This window comes from Rutidosis leptorrhynchoides, chromosome 8, assembly GCF_046630445.1.
Source record: "Rutidosis leptorrhynchoides isolate AG116_Rl617_1_P2 chromosome 8, CSIRO_AGI_Rlap_v1, whole genome shotgun sequence".
NCBI lineage: Eukaryota > Viridiplantae > Streptophyta > Magnoliopsida > Asterales > Asteraceae > Rutidosis > Rutidosis leptorrhynchoides.
The window spans coordinates 95,455,048-95,476,185 of record NC_092340.1 but is presented as its reverse complement, the minus strand read 5'-3'; the positions used below and the strand labels follow the sequence as shown (position 1 = coordinate 95,476,185).

Genomic DNA, 21,138 nt, shown 5'->3' with positions numbered 1-21,138 from the left:
CTAACTAAGAACTATGTTCTACATCTTAAGATCTTGATTAGTTAGTTTACTTTCAAGTTTGTAACTTGTTTTTACTTTTACATTTCATGTATGTGTTAAATCTAAGACTTTGATGTAACTTTGGTTCATCAAAACACTTGCAACACTTAAGTGAGTTGTGCTTCATGTCTTAGACTTACACTTGGGTTATGATGGTCAAACCATGGTAAAGATGATGTAAACACATCAACGAGTTGTACACTTGAAGCTATACGCATCAAGGATGAGAACCGTGATAAGCATCAAGCATCAAACCCACCGGAACCCATTTATCTTTCTGTTTCTGTTTACAGCCTACTGTTCTGCCGTTTCTGTAACAGACCAGTAAACCTGGGCTACTGTAACCTTGATTTTCAGATATATCTTTTCTAGTAGATAACTTTTCATATAGGACTCGTCTTAATCCGAGTTACGTTTTAGGATTTATGGCCCTCCGATCGTCACTATGTCCTTTAACGTTGTGCAGAAATTTCTGACCTACTCGCACTTAGACCGTCGCCACGGTCAAACGAAGACGAGTTTGCTTCTGCAAATTTTACCACACTTAAAGGACTCATATACGGAGCCATGGACACTGGTCTCACCTTAATTCAGTAAGGGTAGAGGCCGTGGTGACTGACTGAAGTCAGCCTTTGTTTTAAACTACTTTCATAAACGAAACTTACTTTACGCCTTATGTTTGATAATGAATGATGATGACCCTTAAGACCTTATTTACATACTTTTAAACCTATTAAGACGATTTACTGACTTAGTACTATTTGACTTAGGTTGAGGACCTTCGGACCGATTACTTGCACACCTTTTCCGAACCGACTTTACGACTACATTATCATTGTGAGTTATAGCATCCCTTTTTACTTTAATTATTTTGGGACTGAGAATACATGCGCTTTTTACGTTTTACATACTAGGCACGAGTACTTAAACTTTATATGTGTGTGGGTTATACAACGGCATAAACTTTCCCCTTAGCACGGTAACGTTTAGTCATTGGTTTTTGAACCGGTGAACGCGAATCTTAGATATGGATCCATAGGGTTTGACATCCCCACTCGGGCTAGTCGCGCTAGCATTTAACGGGTGTTTAATACTTCGTGAACATACGCACTCGCCAAGTGTACTTTCAGAGGGTTATAAATGTTAAGTCTAGTTACCGGGTGCCCACGGTTAACATATACTTTATCATACTGTTTTGAAACGCTCTTTGTAGCACTGAAATCTCGTGGCCTACCTTACATACTGTTGTACTTAAACTATAGCTCACCAACCTTTGTGTTGATGTTTTTAAGCATGTTTTTCTCAGGTGCTTAAGGTTATTTGCTTCTGCTGTCGTGCTAGTCTTGCCGTAGACACCCGCTGCTCTAGTGTTATCACCGCATGAACTGTTTAACTGCATTCAAACTTTAATACATTTGAACTATATTTTGTAACGACCTAAGGGTCACATACATTTATTCATGCTTGCTATTCGTAGAAGCATACTGTTGGTGTAAAACATTTGATGTCGGTTATGACGTCACCTTTTTATCGTGAATGCAACTTCTTTTATTACAACATATAGTACTTAACCTTGTAATGATCCTGTTGTTGATGATTCGTACACGATGGTTTTGTACGGGGCATCACAAAGTGCGATCTAAAAAACTAGTTTGGTAAAAGAAACATGAAAGCTACGGAGGATAAAGTTTAAGAGCACCAGGAGTCGATGCATTTTTCGGCTTTATCAAATTTTAACGGTGGGGACGGTGGGATCCCCGACACGGCACCGGCGTCAAACCGCCGTTAAAGGCCGGCGTTGGGGCTCACCGTTAGGCTGGTAACGTTGTGATTTGGGTTGATGTTTGAAAATATATCCGTAATTCAGCGGATAAATTCATTAAGTATTATTTATTTATTTTTTTAATATTTTCTTCTTCTATATATACAACATACATTTTATACATAAACACAACACAATATTTCTTCAAACAAATACTTCTCTAAATTAACTCCTCTCTTTCATACAAATAATATTTCTTAAAATAATATCTTCAACATCATTGTCCAACGAAGAGTATTTGATGCAAGTGCTCGATATAATAGACAACGAGGCGTTAGAAAGTGAAAATGAGGCGGAAAGTTCAAGCAAATGTCGTTACATAGACCGTTAACATGAAGCCGCACATTTACGTCTTATTACCGACTATTTTGTTGAAGGTTGCAAATACTTCGACGATAATTTTAAAAGGAGGTTTCGGATGGCGTCACGTTTTTATACGGATTGATGCGCTCGACAACTGTAAAGATATTCTCAACTACTGTAAAGATCCGCAACCTGAATATTTTAGGTATTTTCATTTACGGATTGATGCGCTCGACAAGTTGAGTATTAGTACATTCTTAAAAATAACTGCCGCTCTACGACAATTAGCTTATGGTGATACACCCGGTCTTTATATTTTAATATATAATTAAACTAAATAATCAATAAAAAAATAAGATTAAACCCAAAAATTCACACTTAACGGTTTCCTCTATTTTGACTTCAGTGTTAAATCTCAATGTTAAGCTTAACACAAAGATTTAACACTGAGCCCAGTGTCACAACTCCCAGTGCTCTAATAACCTTTGGTTGGGCCTTGTAGTTCAATAATTTTTTTAAGTCATTCATTTGGCCCACTTAGAGCACTGGGAGTGGTGACTGAGGTCACTTGGCATGTCAGACCTGACTTGCTGAGTCAAAAAAAGTGGGGAGTGGTGACCTCTGTCAGTTAGGCATGTCAGTTTATATTTTTATTATTATTTTTATGATTTTAAATATAACATAAATGAATATAATTATAAAAATTAACATAAATAGAAATAACTTCCATTAAAATAAAAATTAAACATTACAATTCCTAAAAAAAACATTACAATTCCTAAAAATTTAAAAAAACAATACGTTATCGCGGTTAAAAAGTTACAATTCGTTAACTATTTGGTCATCGCGATTATGCCATAGATGCGAAACTAGAGTATGTCGAAGATACTCATGCTCGTCTTTGTCACTCAGCTCTTTTGTCTTCTCGGCATATATATCACACCTTTCGTACCAAGTTGATCCTTGTAGGTTGTTGACAGGCAAGTAGTAAGATTTATTTTCAGCGATGTTAAAACCATTGTCTTCAATTATCATGTTGTGCAATATGATGCAACCATACATGATTCTTTTGATTGCGTTTACACTATATGCCCTAGCTGGTTGTCTTAAAATACCCCAACGACCTTGCAAAATTCCAAATGTCCTCTCAACGTCTTTACGAGCTGCAGATTGTTTCTTTGTAAAGTATTTCCTTTTTGTGTCAACAACACTTGAGAATCCCTTAATGAAAGAAGCCCACGAAGGGTAAATCCCATCGGCAAGATAGTAGCCTCGATTAAAATCAACGTCCCCAATTTCGTATGGAACTTGAGGAGCCGTGTCAGTTAGTAAACTATCAAACAATGGAGATGCATTAAGGACATTCAAGTCATTGTTCGAACCGGCCATTCCAAAATATGCATGCCAAATCCAATTGTCATACGATGCAACGGCTTCCAACATGATTGTCGGGTAACCGTGATCGCCTCGGGTGAAATGCCCTTTCCATGCATTTGGACATTTTCTCCAAGCCCAATGCATACAATCAATGCTTCCAAGCATTCCAGGAAAGCCGCGAAGTTCTTCATGTTTATGATACAACCGACGTATATCGTCCTCGGTCGGTTCTCTATGTATACATTACCATACAAGTCTATAATACATCTTGTAAAATTTTGCAAAGACTCATGTGATGTTCTCTCTGAAATTTGTAAATATTCGTCAAATAGATTCGGTGAATCACCGTATGCTAGTTGACGAATGGCAGAAGTGACTTTTAAAATAGTAGATACTCCGAGAACACCACGTGCATCGGGACGTTGTTGAAAATAAGTAAACCACTTTGGTGCATCGGGACGAGTAGAGTAAGAAAGTATACCTTCAATTATTTTTTCAAGAAGACTTTGTGACATTCGATAACGCCGTTTGAAATATTCAGGGGGATACTTCGGATCTTGAACAAAATAATCTTTCATCAAACGATTGTGCGCTTCTACACGATCACGACGAATGTAGCGACGTTTTGTCTTGAGCTTTGAGCCTCATTTTGTTCCTCGACCTCTCTACGTATTACCACGTTATTTCGATAAGTAAATATACTTATCATTGCGTTAACCAAACTTTCTTTGTCGGAACTACTCATTTTTTAAAGAAATATTTTTATTTTGATGATAGAATTTGAATTTGATTGTGGGAGTATAGGTTGAGTAAAATGGATGTAAAATGATATGTGTTTATGTTTGTGTTTGTATATGTGTTGTGTATATATAACATTTAAAAAGAAAAAAAAAATAAAAAAAGCCAACGGTTAAATAAATAGCCGTTATATGTGATTTTTTTTTTAATTCCCCGAACCCAAAACGCGTCGCCTATGCGACTGACCAGACCCCGACTGAAACTCGCAACGAGGATGGGGAGTGGGGTGACTGGCGACGGGGTACGCGACTTAGGGGCATTGGCGGATCTAGAAATAATAATCAATGGTTGCACAAAATAATTAATAATAATTATAAATTATAATTAATAATGATAATGATAATAATAATAATAATAATAATAATAATAATAATAATAATAATAATAATAATAATAATAATAATAATAATAATAATAATAAAACATGTAACAAAATAATAATATAAAGATAAAAGTCCAGTATAATTTCATAACCGTCACTTTTATTCAACTTAATGATAGTTCGAACTGTCAAGCAGTTGTTAGTCGTTAGAAAATTTCCTTAAAGATTACTAAAATTGTAGTGACTATCAAATTATTATTTCTTAATATAAAAGATACAACCAAAACAATCAAAATATATAATAACTTTTACTAATAATAGTAGTGAAAATAAAAGACAAAAAACCTTTCATATCATATCATATAAATAATAAATCTATGTTTTATCAACTTGTTTTTCTAAAAAAAAAAAAACTTAAGTTCTAGATATAATATTAATATTAATATTAATATTAATATTAAAATATTGATATTTATAAACTTCTCATAAAATATTGATATTGTATTGACTAAAATATTACGGAGTAAAAGTTTGTAACATATTTACGTCGTTTAGTCTATTCCAAAACATGTTTTAACTTTGAATTCATTAAAAATAAATCAAAAAGAGGGTTAAATATGTACATGTAAATATAATATAGGGGCGGTTTTAAAAAAATAGGGTCAAATGTTGTATATTCAAACAAAATAGAGGGTCAAGTTTAAAATTTGTGTCCCGAAAATCAATGTATCGCGTCTTCTTCCTCTTGAATACCCAAACACCAAACACCAGTTTCTTCCATTAAAGAATTGCTTAAGAATTACCTTCAGCTTTTTTTTTTTTTTTTTTTTTTTTTTTTTTTTTTTTTAACACTAAAATACTAGACGATCTCCTTAAATTTTCAGTGGTGGCACGTGCTACCAATCAGCCCCATATAGATCCGCCCCTGCTTAGGGGAGACGAGCTCCCACTCCGGTTGCTTTTAATATATAGGTAATTGGATTGGATAACATTTGTGGGTCCTTTTTAGTGTACCATCGGACTATCAGAGAACGTTAACCAGTACCTCTTCATTTTCATTTTCATCTCAATTGGTCATAAACCATAGATCTGATTTCTCTCCCTTCCTCCGGCCGCCACCATGACCACCATATGGCGCCGGTAGTACCACCAAGACGACGCCAATCGACTATGTCTCTCTTTTCTGTCTCCGGCCTGCTCCAAACCACCGTCGTTTATTGCTTTCTTTCTTCTCCATTATGGATCTGGTTTGGCTTGGTTCTAAAGTGTCTGCGGTGATCAACCATCTCTCGGTCGTCCGTGCAGTTTTGAATCCCTTTCTTCGCCGGATCTGTGTTGTAAGTTAAACAAAATTATTGCAAAGTGTCCATTATACCCCAACAGTAACTCTCATGGTAAATTGTATATGTAGATAGATAATAGATAATATATTTGTTAAAAATGATATTGATTTTGAATGGCCAGCTAAATGGTTTTACAATATAAAGTTAAACATCTAGTATCGATTGTGCATATCAATCAACTTCGTTAACAATTTATTTTGATGTTGGTGTTTGAGAGATAATGTGTGAGACATTTGACCTTCTATTATGTGAGAGTGATATGTTAGAGTGATTCAGATGAGGTGAAGATTTGCTAATCAATCATATGATTATCTATTTTGGAAACTGATTAAATTGCCAATAAGTGATGGGGGCTGAGAAAGTGAGATGTCTAAACAATCTATTCCATGGTCCTAACGACTATCCTTTTCACTGCTAAAAGTACTTGATTGTTCACAATTTATAAATGGAAAATAACAAATTTATTTCTACGTTTTCTAATGGTGTAGGAGCCAGATAATGAGCATCATGAGGTGGAACACCAATATACATTTACACTTTTTTTGTTTAAAACATACGTAGATTACTTGTCTGCTGCATATCCATCACTATTACCGTTGTGTCTAATGACTCTTTGGAGTTTAAAATGTGTTTTGTCCTTTTGTACTGCATTCGGATCATGCTTAGAGATTATAATCGTTTTTATGCTTTGCGTAAAAATAGGATAACACACATTGTGCTTCTCAGGATATACTTGTAATCATTGTTTTGATGTAATTAATAATTACCATATTGTGTATGAAAGTGTTATATAAATTGATTCCAACCAGCGGTTTTTTACTTTTTTTTTATCTTATAAGATCTTTGTCTATGATAGTTAGACTTGATGGGTCTTAAAATGGGCTGTAGTTGGATATATTTTTTAGTTACTTCTATTTTGAAACAGGAGTTAACTTCTTTAAACTGTGTTGTAAGTTGTTTAATTGTTGTTTGGAATAATGTTATTTGCATGTTTATAGTTAGTAGCAATTTTTGAATTTTCTGTTTTGTGTAGGTACCAAGATGTTATCTTTGGAGGAATAAAAGCATCTCTACCATATGTTTAAGATATTTGGAAATGGCTTCAGAAAACGAGAACCTCGTGTTCATGAATTGAATTATCTTGCAGCTCTTTTCTCACTTGGTAAATCTTATATGATGTTATTCGTTCAGCATAGTTAAAAGCATATGTTTTATGGTGTGGTAATTCACTTTGTCAAAATTGTGTCTTGGCTCTTTAGTGGGCTGTTGTCAAAATCTATCCTTTACCAATCTAGTTACCCCTTTTAATATCTTTCTCTCGACGTAAGAATCTATTATCTCTTTATATTGTGTTAAGAGGAATTCTTAAGTTTCCTTCTAAGAACTACTTTCTTCTAAACCGTTTTGCGCTTTGGTATGAGGACACAAGATTGTTCTATCAACATATCCATGCAGATTATTTGTGATAAGAAATGAGTTCGATCATTGTTTATTTATAACCCGTAGTTTTATTAGGATTGTTTAAAAGCAAACTTGTGAGAATTATTGTTTTCTCGGTGGAAGAAAAAAGCATTGATAATGATTTTTTTTATTATTATTTTTTTAAAGTCGTTACCATTTTATAGTCTGTAATTTTTTCTATTATTTACTTTTGGATTATGTGTTCCTTTTATAACCACAATGGTAAAATGGTAATGTTAATGATAATATAACTCAAATGATAATCATATATTTCTTTTGATTATATTTTGAACTTCAGATCTCGTGAGGAAATATGTATATGACTGCTATGACAAAGAAAGGAAAGTTTGACCCTTTCATTGAAAGAGATGGTGAAATTCGTAGACACATTTAAATTTTCTCCATGAAAAATAAGAACAACCCCATGCTTATTGGTGAACCAAGTGTTGGAAAGACCGTAATTGCTGAAGGGTTAGCTAACAAATTAATTTGTTTTTAGATCCTACATTATACATGAAAATCGCATATGTAAATTTCTCTATTGCTAATTCATCCAACTATCGTTTCTCTATTCAGCATGATTACTCAGAGAATAGTAAAAGGTGATGTACCTCGAGATCTAATAAATCGAAAGGTGCATAGTACAAAAGTCTGGACCATCAATTATCTATCCGTTAATAGTTGTGTACATTAACTGATTTCTATTCACGTCAAAATTGATATCCCTTGGGGTGCTTTATTGATGGAATAAAATGCCGTGAAAAATTTGAAGGACAATTTAAAGCAATGCTAAAGGAGATTGCTGAATTAGATGGGCAGATTATTCATTTTGTTTACGACCATATGGATGTCATCAACAAAAAGAATAATTTGCCATCTGATTCAACAACCTCCTTTAACACTGCTTTAATCATTCTTTAAATTTTCTATGATATTTTGTTCCAGCAATAAGCGCCCTCATGTCATGAGATATCAATTGTGATGCAAATAGAAGTCAGTTAATGTACACAACTATTAACGGATAGATAATTAATGGTATGCACCTTTTGATTAATTAGGTTTCGAGGTTCCTCACCTTGTACTATTCTCTGAGCAAACATGCCGAATAGGGAAACGATAGTTGAATGAATTAGCAATAAAGAAATTTACATACGCGATTTTCATATATAATGTAGATCCAAAGAAGAAAAAAAAACAAATTAATTTAGTAGTTAACCCTTCAGCAATTTGCAGTCTTTCCAACACCTGGTTTATCAATGAGCATGTGGGTGTTCTTATTTTTCATGGAGAGAATCTGAATGCATCTACGAATTTCACCAACTTTTCCAATGACAGGGTCAAACTTCCCTTTCATTGCCATAGCTGTCATATCTTTACCAAATTTCTTCAGTGATACATATTCCCTCATGAGATCTGAAGTTCAAAATATAACCAGAAGAAGCACATGATTGTCATATGAGCTATATTACCATTACCGTTATGATTATAAGAGAAACACATAATCCAAAAATAAATTACAGACTATAAAATGGCAGCGAATTTAAGAAAAATAATATTAAAAAAAACCATGGCAATGCCTTTTTTCTTCCGCCGAGAAAGCATCCCGTAACTTTCACAAGTTTGCTTTTAAACTATCCCAAAAAACTACGAGCTTTAGAAAAACAATGACCCAACCATTTCTTATCCCAAATAAATTGCATGGATATGTTGATAGAACCATCTTAGGTCCTCATACCAGTGAGCAAAACGGTTTAGAAGAAAGTAGTTCTTAGAAGGAAAACTTAGGCCTCGTTTGGTTCACGGAATTCAGGATTCGAAGTTAGTAACTTTTAACTTTTTTACTCACAAGGATTGACCACCCAACCATGAAAAGAAAAGTATATAAATACAGATGGATATACATATAGTACAAACACGCCAAATTTCAAGAATGTTGTAAGCAGGAATCAATGATCACAATTATCTATCAAGGGTACAACTTGGTTGACAAGAAACACCTGAAGAGTAAGATTGAGATTTCTCTAGTTAGAATGTGAAACACTAAAATCAGAAGAGAATGTTAGGTGGATTATGCCCAACCTACCTGGCCTGGATGCTGTATGTAAGCTGTATAAATTCTCTTTTTATTGTCCTTTTTAGTCCCCAAGTTCTAATATTGTTTACAACTTTAGAGAGTTGAGTTTTCTGAATCGACACTTTGAATGTGCAGTTAATATTATTAGCAAGATGAGTATCACAGGCTTGAACTTGAAAGCGGAAGTGGGATGTATAGAGGAATGTTTCTAAAATGATATGCTCCTTTCAGTGTATATACTGAGTGTAGTTTTATAAGGAACATAATATGTTAAACCGACTTTTTTATATATTTTTTGGTGTGACCGGTTTTCTGTATATGTAACCCTTAGATGTTATGATATTTTCGTTATAATCAAGATTATCATTTAAAAGCCGAAACACAAACTTTGTTGGTACTTTTCATTAATCCATTAACCTTTCTTCCATTCCAAACCAACCTTATATATCCCCCATGTTACAAATCGAACCCTCATACATACTTCACGTACAAATCGAACCAACCTTTTTAGTCCTTCGTTGGTGTGACCAATTTCCTGTACATGTAACCCTTGGCCATTTTAAGCTCGTTTTTAGTTGCTTCTTTGTATGTTGGAGAACCATGTTCTGAAACTGTGACTTTAGATGGTAACGAGTTACCCCGATTGATGACTTTAATTGGCTCGGCAGGTGCTGCACGGGTTTTGGGATTCGGAGACGTTTTAAGCTTTGTTTCATTATCTTCGTTACGGGAATGGCATTAGTTTTAACTATTTTCTCCTTGATGACTGACATTTTACTTGATTTGAAACTTCGTGTGGATCTTTTTAATTCCGATGATTCGTGTTCCATTTTTACACGAATCATGTGATGAACCAGTTGGAGGTCTGATATAACGATAGATGATGGTTTTGGGTTTAGAATCTCTTGGAGTACCCCCAACAGCAACCATGTATGCAGGTCCTGATATAGATACAGATGTCCTTGTCGTTTTTCTATTTTCCGAGGTCCTCTTAATTGGTGTAGCCATTACAACAAGAAGAAATCAATAAACCTGACAACAAACAAAACATGTCTCTTTTTGGAAAGACTTTTTGGCGTTAATCATTAACGAATCTATTAGAAACTTTTTCAATGAATGGGAGGTCTTAATGTCATGAGTATTAACCATTTAGTTGGAAACCACACCGAATGTATGCGAAGCACAATATATTGTTTAACAGATAACCGTGAAATGTAAATCAATCTTAAATGAAAACAACTAACGTCTAACCATTACGGTTAACTTGATCAGCAGAAACAAATAGTTGAAACACAAGAATTAGAACATAACAATTGATGGAAAATCTTAAAAAGGTAGTTAAGGTGGTTGTATGATCAATGATGCCTTTATATGGGTATAATACAACGAAGGTAATGCTGACCAGGAAAACACACGTCAACAGAAGAGTGGCATATCTATGGTGTTTCTGGGAAACATTAGCCGAACAACGACGCCGATGGTGATTAGTGAAGCCTTCAGGTGATATGGTTGGATTCGAAACATAGCGTGGAGGAGTGGACGCAACTATGCGTTCATAAAATTTGCCAATGGCAGTGAAGCAAAAGATGCAATCAATCAAATGAATGGGAAAGTACTCCAGGGTAATCGGTTAAGATTGGGTTTTGCCAAGTTTGAAAAAGGTTCACCACACATGAGAAAAGGTAACTGGAATTATGCAAGACAATCTACTCAGGGGAGAAATACAACACATGAGAGATACCATTATGATGATTACCAGAATATGGAGTGTTATAATAAAATGATCCAGCTTCAAGTAAATGAAGAAATTAGTGAGGGCATGAATATGATGGTTTTGATTATTGATAAGGTTGAATTTTCAAAACCGAAACTTGCAGAGTGGTTAATATCTCGTAACGCTGCCATTGACAAATGCTATCTTTGGGGTAAATATGGTTGTATTGTTAAATGCTCTAATGATGAAAGCTTTGAAAACATTCGACATGGTCCCATTCATAGTAATAATAAAGCTGAATTTTTAAAAGTCATCCCTATGAAGGATAGATGTGCCAAGTTCTCAAGGGTGACTTGGGTGGAATTTAGGGGGATTCCGATTGATTATGGAGGTATGGATAACGTTGCAGCGGTTGCAAGTGATTTGGGTGAAGTGTTATATGTTTCAAAGAGATCTTACGATTTAACCCAAGCAGAGATTTGTGTTTATGGAAGTCAATCAAGCTTCATACCTTGATAAAGTGTTACTCACCGAATTAAAAGATAAAAAGAAATCAAGTGTATGGGTACACGAAGTGGATAAGGATTTCAATCCTAATGATCATATTGATGCTGAAGATCACGATAATTTTATCGAAACCATTAATAATGCCATTAGCGATTATGTCAATCGGACTCCTGAGAATAACAATATGAAAGATAACGATGACCCAACAATGGAAGACGAAGACGAAGGTGAAGAGGGTGTGAACTCGCCGGAAAAAGAAGCAATAACGCCGATTCAGACTTCTGGTGGTGTACACGTCGACTTGTTTTCAAATTTTGAATTGTCTTCTTTTCCAACGGGCAACAGCTTGTGTCCAGGGAGTATTGCCTCACTTTCCAACTCTAATTTGAATCTTGATGTTTATGAAAAGTACAAAGATTCTGTGTTAAAGAAAAAGTCAAGGAGTGTACCAATTAGGATGACTGATTCCAGTGCTTTTGAAAAGAGGTTGCCTAATAACCTTAAAATAAATTTGGATAGTACCTTTAAGGGTGTAAGTTCTGTGCACGATTCTGCTGACCATCCAGATTTGAGATCTGCAAATCCTATTAGGTCCAGCCTAGTGGACACACCAATCACTTTATTGGGTGAAGAAAATAGCACAAAGATTAAGCCCAATGATCATGGGCCGGCCCAAAAAATTTCTGATGCTGAAGTTAAATTTCCAAACGTTCCAAGCTTTTTTCATTCAGCACGATATTCTCACGAAAAACAAGACCTACTCGAGTGCCCTACATTGGATTTTCGTTCTTCATGTGCTATTTACAAGAAAATTGCTTTGAAATCAAAACCTCTCAACAGTAAGGAAGGGAATGCTAATGTACATCGTTGTCCCTCAAAAGGGGACAAAAGGAAGAAGTTGAAAGCAAGAGAATTGAATGAAGAGGTGCAAGCAGTAATCGAAGAGCAATCAGAGGACGAGGATGATGGCGATGCTTTACCAGAGGTGGATCAGAACACATTTTTTCCTCGCAAACCTGTTAAGGTCACTGGTAAGCTTCTAAACCCCAAAAAGAATGTCATGCTAGAATTCGGTAACTCTTTAGAAGGGATGTTTGATAGTAGTGAAAGACCCAACAAGTCTAAGCAATGAAAATAGCGACGTGGAATTCTAGGGGTCTAGGAAACAAGTATAAAGGCTGTAGGGTTGGCGTTTTGTTTTATGAATTATCATATCTAGTTTCTAGCAATTCAAGAGACTTTGGTTGAAAATGTTTCTCTTAGAATCCTTAAAAAGTATGGAGGGGTGTTTTCTATGATTAGTATTCAAGTTTCGTCATGTGGTAGATCGGGTGGTTTAGTGTCAACATGGAGAGATGATTGCTTTAAGTTAAATGATCCCTTTCAATGTCAGTATTAGCTTGTCACTTTGTTCAATTCTTTCCTACAAATATCGATGTGCTTATCTTCAATGTTTATGCGCCACACAATGAAGGTGCAAAGAAGGAAATTTGGTTTCATATTACAAAGTTGCTTAGTATATGAGATGGTCCATGTTGTGCTTTGGGATATTTTAATTCAACACTTTTTTCTAATCATCGATCAAGAGAAGAAAACGGCTTGATTAATGGGTTATGTTTGTGATATTGAAGCTATGCAGACATCTCAAATCTGATTCAAAGACATGGCATAAGCTTAAGGTTGCTAAAAATTAACTTGAATTGATATCCTTGGAGTGTGAAATTTAATACTTAAAGAAGTTGTAAGAGACAAGAGTGTTGGTTTCAGTGGGTAGGAAAGTGTTATGGGGTGTAAAGTATTTGTAATCCCCCTTGCTAGTTTATGTTTTTGATCTTTATATTGGTTTCGTCATATGGACATAGTGTATGTAAGTCCAGTTGATATATGTTGTATTGTTTGGTTTTTCACATTCTTGTGAAAAATCTTATTAATTTAAATTCTGTTTTTTGCCAAAAAAAAAAAATGTTTTATTGAATTTTTTATTTTTTTTTACAAGATGAGATGTAAACATTAAATTTCATACCCTTTTTCAATTACTTGAGGCTCTTTTTTCTCAGTCGAAGAAAAAAGAGGAGGGTAACAGAAAAAAGTTGATTATAAGGTAATGTTCTTAGATTAGTGAATGAATTGGTGAGAAGGGATTGTAGAAAGTGTATATCTTCTAGGTTTGTTGGCTTGAGAAATTGGCAGGAAATTACAAATCTACGAATGTGAATTAAGTTGTGGACCCAACGGTTTTGTTAAGGACACAAACCAGTATAAATCATATGATTTTTGTAACCACAGTTCAAAGCTAAGAAAATGATTTTTGTATGGAGTACAATCAAATTTATCAATAATTTGTGCTCTCAAAGCAGGGATACTAATGAATGGTTCTTTTATGAAATCGTTATGGACTTATTTCATACTAAACTCATATCAACATACATTAGCTATGAACACATCCCATACTACATTTTATTAACTAAGCCATAAGTTCAAGTGTAGAACTCACTCCCAAAAACTAGCTAGAAGGAGGAAGGGACACCATAACTTATAAGCCGCCCACTAGATTTACATCTAGCCAATATATGGAATCATTACATGTAGCGGGGGGCAGATAAGGATACGAAGCTCACTTGAGCTTTGTGTTTCTATGGACTACTTGGGTCATAGACCTGAATCACATGCGTTTATAGCAAGAAGCTTTGAAGCAGCATTTGTAATGTTTAAGGAACTTGTATCTAGGGCAGTTAACCATCCGAATATTCCGAATATTTAACGTGCTACTCAATTTCGAATTCGTTTATACCGAGTTCGAGCTTTAATGATTTCAAACTTGTTTATACCGATTCGAGCTTTAACGATTTCGAACTCGACAGCAGTTAACGAACCGAATATTTAACGAGCTACTCGATTTCGAACTCGTTTATACCGAGTTCGAGCTTTAATGATATCTAACTCGTTTATATCAAGTTCGAGCTTTAACGATTTCGAACTCGAGTCGAGTTCGAACTAAAAATATTGTTCGATTAATTTAACGAGAGTTTAAAAGATCTAGTATTCGACTCAACTCGTTCGAAAACTCGATTAAGAGTCGAACGAATGAAAGTGCTCCTGCAAGATTTGAACTCATCACCTCTTGCATACATTCCCCATGTATCCACCCTTTATCTAAAAGGCATACCCTCATGAATAGTAAAACCATACACCTCTTTATGCACTACGTACAATTTTTTATGCACACTTTACCCTATTAAAAGCCAAAACCCAAGAATAGTACCCACCACAAGCATTAGAAACTTGTACTACTACCTTCTTAAATTGTACCCACAACCCCCCCACTAATTTTGTCTTTTCCCACTCACTTTTATTATTATTATTATTATTATTATTATTATTATTATTATTATTATTATTATATTGCTGCTGCTGCTGTTGCGCCTGCTGCTGCACCTACAGCTGCTGCTACTACACCTGCTGCTGCTATTAGTGCTGCTCCTGGTGTTACTGCTATTGCTACTGCTGCTATCGCTACTGCTACTCCTGCTACTCTTGCTGTTGGTACTGCTTCTGTTACTGCTGCTGATGCTGCTCCTGCTGCTGCTACACTGCTGCCACTGCTACTGCTGCTGCTGCTACTGCTGCTGCTACTACTACTCATGCTACTCCTGCTACTCCTACTGCTGCTACTGCTATTGCTGCTGCTGCTGCTCCTCCTCCTCCTCCTGGTCCTGCTGCTCTTGCTGCTCCTCCTGATGCTCCTGCTTTATTATTGCTCCATCTTCTAGATAAAATGTTATAAATAGTATACTTTTAGGTTTTTACAAAAGAGCACAAATGTTTTCACAAATGAATACATATTAGTAAACTTCTTTATTTTTACAAAAGAGCAGAAAAAGTTATTGTTTTTAACAAATGAACGCAGGTACTAAAACAAACTTTACGCTTTTGACAAATGAACACAAAATGTGTCACTTTTTACAAATAAACACAAACTTGTCACTTATTATAAATCAACCACATAACTTCTCACTATTCAATAACTACACATCATCGCCATCTCCATCGCCATCTACATCGCCATTGCCATCGTGATCGCCATCATCATCATCATCATCATCATCATCATCATCATCATCATCATCTCCCTTCTATACTTTATAAATGTTAAGTTATATATATATATATATATATATATATATATATATATATATATATATATATATATATATATATATAAGAAAAAGGATAAGCAACTTTTGACTGACAACTGAAAAACATCCGTAGAACTCATCAACTTTTCATATTTTGTATCACTGTCAGAAAGCACTTACGAAGCAACGTTTGTCATGTGAATATACATACCATTAACAAACCCAAATATTAAAACTTTCACAAAACATCTACCTAAATGCAAATTATCGATAACTCACAAATCCAACGCAACGCAAGGGCTTACCACTAGTTTACCACCAAGCCAAAAGATGTTTTTGTTAAATTTTGGTACTATGTATATATAACTTAAATATTAATTACCACTAAGTCAAAACCACCACCACCACCTAACACCACTAACCACCACCACCATCACCCACCACTAACCACCACCATCACCTACCATTACCACACGCCACCAACAACCACCACCCCCACCATTATCACACACCACCAAGAACACTCAGCACCCACCATTACCACACACCACCACTACCCACCACTAGGTCGTCGATGTAAGCCTCCAGGTTGCACCCGATCTACTTTGCAAACGCAACGTCAATCGTGCGTTGGTATGTAGTACCATCATTTTTCAGTCCGAACGGCATTTTCGTATAGCAATATATACCTTAGTCCGTGTAAAAAGCAGTCTTCTCTTCCATCTTCTTGCACCATCTGGATTTGGTGATAGCCTTTATAGGCGTCAAGGAAACATTTATATTTGAACCCGGCGAGGGACTCAGCTTTCAAATCTATTTCAGGCAATGGATAGTTATCCTTCAGGCAAGCCTAATTAATGTCTTTGAAGTCAATGCACAACCACGACCCGTCTGCTTGTGCACTAGAACTGGGTTCGCGACCCAAGTTTGATAGTTTACTTTGCGCAAAATGTTTGCCTTGACCAACTTGTCTACTTCGTCGCGTAACCACTCACTTCTCTCCGGAGCCATTTGTCATTTCTTTTGCCGAACATGCGTTAAGTTTGTAATCGCTTTTAGGCGATGTTGTGCAATTTCATGCGGAACTCCTGTCATTTCGGCGTCACGCCAACAGAATACATCCAAGTTGGATACGAGGATTCTCGCAACTTACTTTTTGTTTCATCCGTCAAGTTTGCGATTTTTAAAACTTTTTTGATTTAGAACTTGAGATTACTATAGTGTGATTTGATTAATTTGTTCACAAGTAAAGTAAATGCAAAGATAAGGAATAAGATAAAAAAAACACATAGATTTATAGTGGTTCGGGAAGATGTTAGCTAATCTTCCTTAATCCACTGCTCAATTCTAACGAATTGAGAGTTAGTTTCACTACGATGCTCCAAACTCGGTGGAGTGTCCGGATACAACACTAGCTCCTCGATAAGCCGCAACTTATGAACCCTTATGTCCCTTTAAAGAATTCACAATCACCAAATTCTCTTACCACAAGACCCTAATGCTTCCACTAAATGAAACCTCACATATCTTCTAGATCCCTTTAAGAAGATAATTTACAAGTAAACTCACAACTAAGTTTACAATCACTCTTGCTTGAATCACTCTAAATAAATTATAATAGTATTTGAATGATATCAGTAAATATATGGAAATGTAAGTGCAAGAGGTGAGTCTTCAAGTGCTCCAAGATTTGGCTTTTATAGGCAAAAGAAATTCAAACCCGGCTGACTGCAGCTTACCTCACGGTCGATCGTGGGTCGACCGTGCAGGCCTCTGACTTCTGAATTTGTAGCCATTTGAGATCTTTAACTTTTTCATTTTTCCTTATTGGATGGCTGCAATTAGATGCCAAAAACATATGAAAAGACCTGCATTACCCCTTTTATCTTGGATGTATTCTTTGAAGTTAACCTTGGCATAAAAGAGGAAAATCTCATTGTACTAGTGGTGTGTCATTGATTCTCCTTTATGGAAAATAAAGAATTTTGATCCCTTGACTACCATACGCTTCCAAACTTCAAGTCACGAGTCTTCAAGGCTTTTGTCAACATTAGTTTTGCAAGTATATACATTCATTGGTTACTTGCAACCTTCCAAATAAGACCAATTTGTTTTTACATGAAGACTTTTGGGAGTTTACACTAAACTCTTATTAAGCATGTAAGTAATGCTTAATGGTTAATTAAGTGGAGGGCATCTCTTTAATTGGGACTTTAATGATCATCTTAAACATTTCATTGTTTTAATTTTAGATTTAAAAAGATGACTTTGAAAAAGAACTTTTAGCAATACTTTTGTGTTTAACGTAAATCACAAGCTAAAAGTGTCATTAAGACGTCATTAAGTGTGATTAACCATGATTAGTGTTTTAGTGACCAAAACTCATTTGGATATGGATGCAACTATTCTAAGTATGTTTAAATAAGTTTTGTAATTTATAGATGCCCCGAAGTAGTCAAACATTTTTTGATCAAAATTTCGGACAGAGAAAACTGTGGCCGACCCACGGCTGACCGTGGAGTCGGCCGTGCACCTTGTTTCGTAGAACCAAGGTAGAGGGCATCCACAGTCTGACCTGTAGTCGACCGTGGACCCAGGAGTTCTCTTCCAGTGTTTTTCAAATGACTCTTTTGACTTATCTATTTTGTGTAATGGTCGTTTGCTAGAGATTGTGTAGGTTTGTGAACTTGTGTTGTACTTTACGTTGTTTAAGCACATAAGACTTGATGTCATCATCGAAACAAAGTGTTTAACATTTAAATATTATTTTTGGATCACTAACCAACACGTGTCATTTCATCATGGGGCGCCCCAGTCTCGATAACGACTGATGCACATAGAGCATCCAACGGTTTTGACTCGATGTGGCTGTTCCTAGTTCCGTTGGGAATTTAACCAATCCATGAATTGTCGGCGGGATGGCACTGAATCTTTGAAGTGAGGTTCTTCCCAATAGCGCATTATAGCGGGAGCATGAACGTACAACGTAAACTCAACATCTTCAGTGCGCGTTTTCAGCTCATCCTTCTCGTCCCTCAGTTCCAATTGCAGACTCAATGTCCCAATCGGGCATGCGGACTCTCCAGAGAATATGGAAAGAGCCATAACCGTAGGTTTAACAGTACGCCTTATCACTTCAGGCAGCTGCCTGAAGAATTGCTTGTACATGATGTGCACGCTACTGCCAGTGTCCATGTGCAAGCGCTTAATTCTATATCCGAATCTGGGCAAGTGTCCTTGTACCACAATTGGTGCACACAAGGTATTAATTGCCCGTATTGCGGGAAAAAAGATCACGCTTGATTCTAACTCGTTTATCCGATCGTCTTTACATTTTGCTTCTTTTTGACGGTGATGATTTGTCATATTTACGCTTCCCTTGGTTGCGAGCCGCGTTCCACCATGACTCTGTACAAGAAAATACAAGTAAATGCGACGGGCACGAAAGATAAAAGATCAATCAAACCTTCTAGCTTAAGTGTCCCACGGATGGTGCCATTTGATCAAGCATAGAATAGGGGTAGGTTTCGTCCATGCTTGTCATCAAACGTAAAGGGGGATTTAAGGGTTTTTTGTGTTTAACTCTTCGGTCCAGATCACCGTGAATAACCCTGAAGCAAGATGAAGATCTCAGGTGAGGTGGTTAAACGTAACCCACCATCATTCGGGTGTGCCGGTTATGATTGCTCGTTGAGAAGAGTTGTAGGATTTATAGTTCGAAGAACGTTACCTGTAACGTTTTCGCATCCTGAAGGTTGGTAAGATTTTGGTCAAGTTCGGTTCGTGACTTAATTCGAGTATATGCTGTTATTCTATCGTGTGTGTAATGAACATCTATTTATAGTCAAGAGCCTTTGTCTCTTAGTGACATGTAATAGGACAAAAAGAACATCTTTTGCAAAAGCTTTCGGAGGGTACAAGTGGTCCCGGACTTGTCTACTAATGGTTTTCCACGAGGGTCGCGCAACCAATAGAATGCATGCTTTTATACGTTGTTGCCATCGTGCAGCTAATAGCGTCGCATGTTGTTGTACGATGTTAACATCGTGCAACCAATAGTAGAGCTCAGACGTTATTTTGTCATTTTGTGCTTTTGTCTTGTTCACCAGTGCGATACCAGTGCAACACTATCTATTTAGCAGCTTAGAAGATCACGTGTCTGGCACGTGTGATGTGTATAAATAGTATATGTTGTTATTCTATCGTGTGTGTAATGAACATCTATTTATAGTCAAAAGCATTTGTCTCTTAGTGACACGTAATAGGACAAAAAAGCATCTTTTGCAAAAGCTGTCGAAGGGTACAAGTGGTCCCGGGCTTTTCTGCTAATGGTTTTTCACGAGGGTCGTGCAACCAATAGAATGCATGCTTTTATACGCTGTTAGGAATTAATAGGAATTTTTTAGGTCGCGAGATTAAGTTCTCGTGTTATCCGTTTTTAATGAAGGTTGTAAAGCACAGCCAAACCAGGTTATGTATCGGATCAAACCCTAGGGAGATCTTCACTCTTTCTCCTAACAAGGATAGCGATTTCACCCGACCATCTTTTACCCAGATGGATGATCTCCATAAAGATCAATGCATCTATGTCTGATTGCGGTCATCATACATATGGCTTTAACAGACTGAGGTGTGCAAACTCATAGCTCACCGATGATATTTGGACGCGATGTAGTATCTTCCTAACCAACATCATTTTTAACCGACATCATTATGATGTTAGGTTCCGTGGGAAGTAGTGTCCCATGAGACTATAACCGTAGGCCCAATTCCCGGTAAGGTTAAATCCGGTTGTCTATCTAGCATAACACCTGGAGCATAAGCGATAGCTTTGACTTTGTAGTTAGTAGCTATTATTCCGAGTTCATTTATTTCGGTAGATGTCTCATGTACATATTGTTCATTCTCGGCGAGGTTGAACACGGAAAACGTATCTAGTGTAACAACTAGAATGAAGGCGGTAACTTAGTCTTCGTAGTATGAAAATTCTGTACCTTGGTTCTATTGTCATGGCGTACGTTTAGTGCTCTTATGATCTCACAATTGATATACACGCATTTGAAGACTTGGATCTTGCTTATTGATGTGTTAAAAATTAGTCTTGCTTGAGGACAAGCAAGGTTCATGTGTAGGGAAATTTGATAATGCTTCATTTATACATATTTTTACTCCCGTTATCGGTTCTCTACGTGATTACTTTGGATGTTTTTTTAAAGACTTTGACTTTGTACGAGATGAAAAT

General features: G+C 36.1%; 2 protein-coding genes across 2 annotated transcripts in view; one reads left to right on the top strand and one right to left on the bottom strand.

The window, feature by feature from the left end:
* Window positions 1-2,983: 2,983 nt before the first annotated feature.
* On the bottom strand, window positions 2,984-3,706 carry LOC139863639 (uncharacterized). Its single transcript, XM_071852251.1, has one exon. The coding sequence runs from the start codon at window positions 3,704-3,706 to the stop codon at window positions 2,984-2,986; it is 723 nt and encodes a 240-aa protein (XP_071708352.1).
* Window positions 3,707-19,517: 15,811 nt separating this feature from the next.
* LOC139863638 (chaperone protein ClpB3, chloroplastic-like) overlaps window positions 19,518-21,138 on the top strand; it is a 46,777-nt gene continuing 45,156 nt past the window's right edge. The window contains exon 1 of the mRNA XM_071852250.1: window positions 19,518-19,650. Within this exon, the coding sequence (XP_071708351.1) occupies window positions 19,518-19,650 (133 nt within the window). The remainder of the gene's footprint in view (window positions 19,651-21,138) is intronic.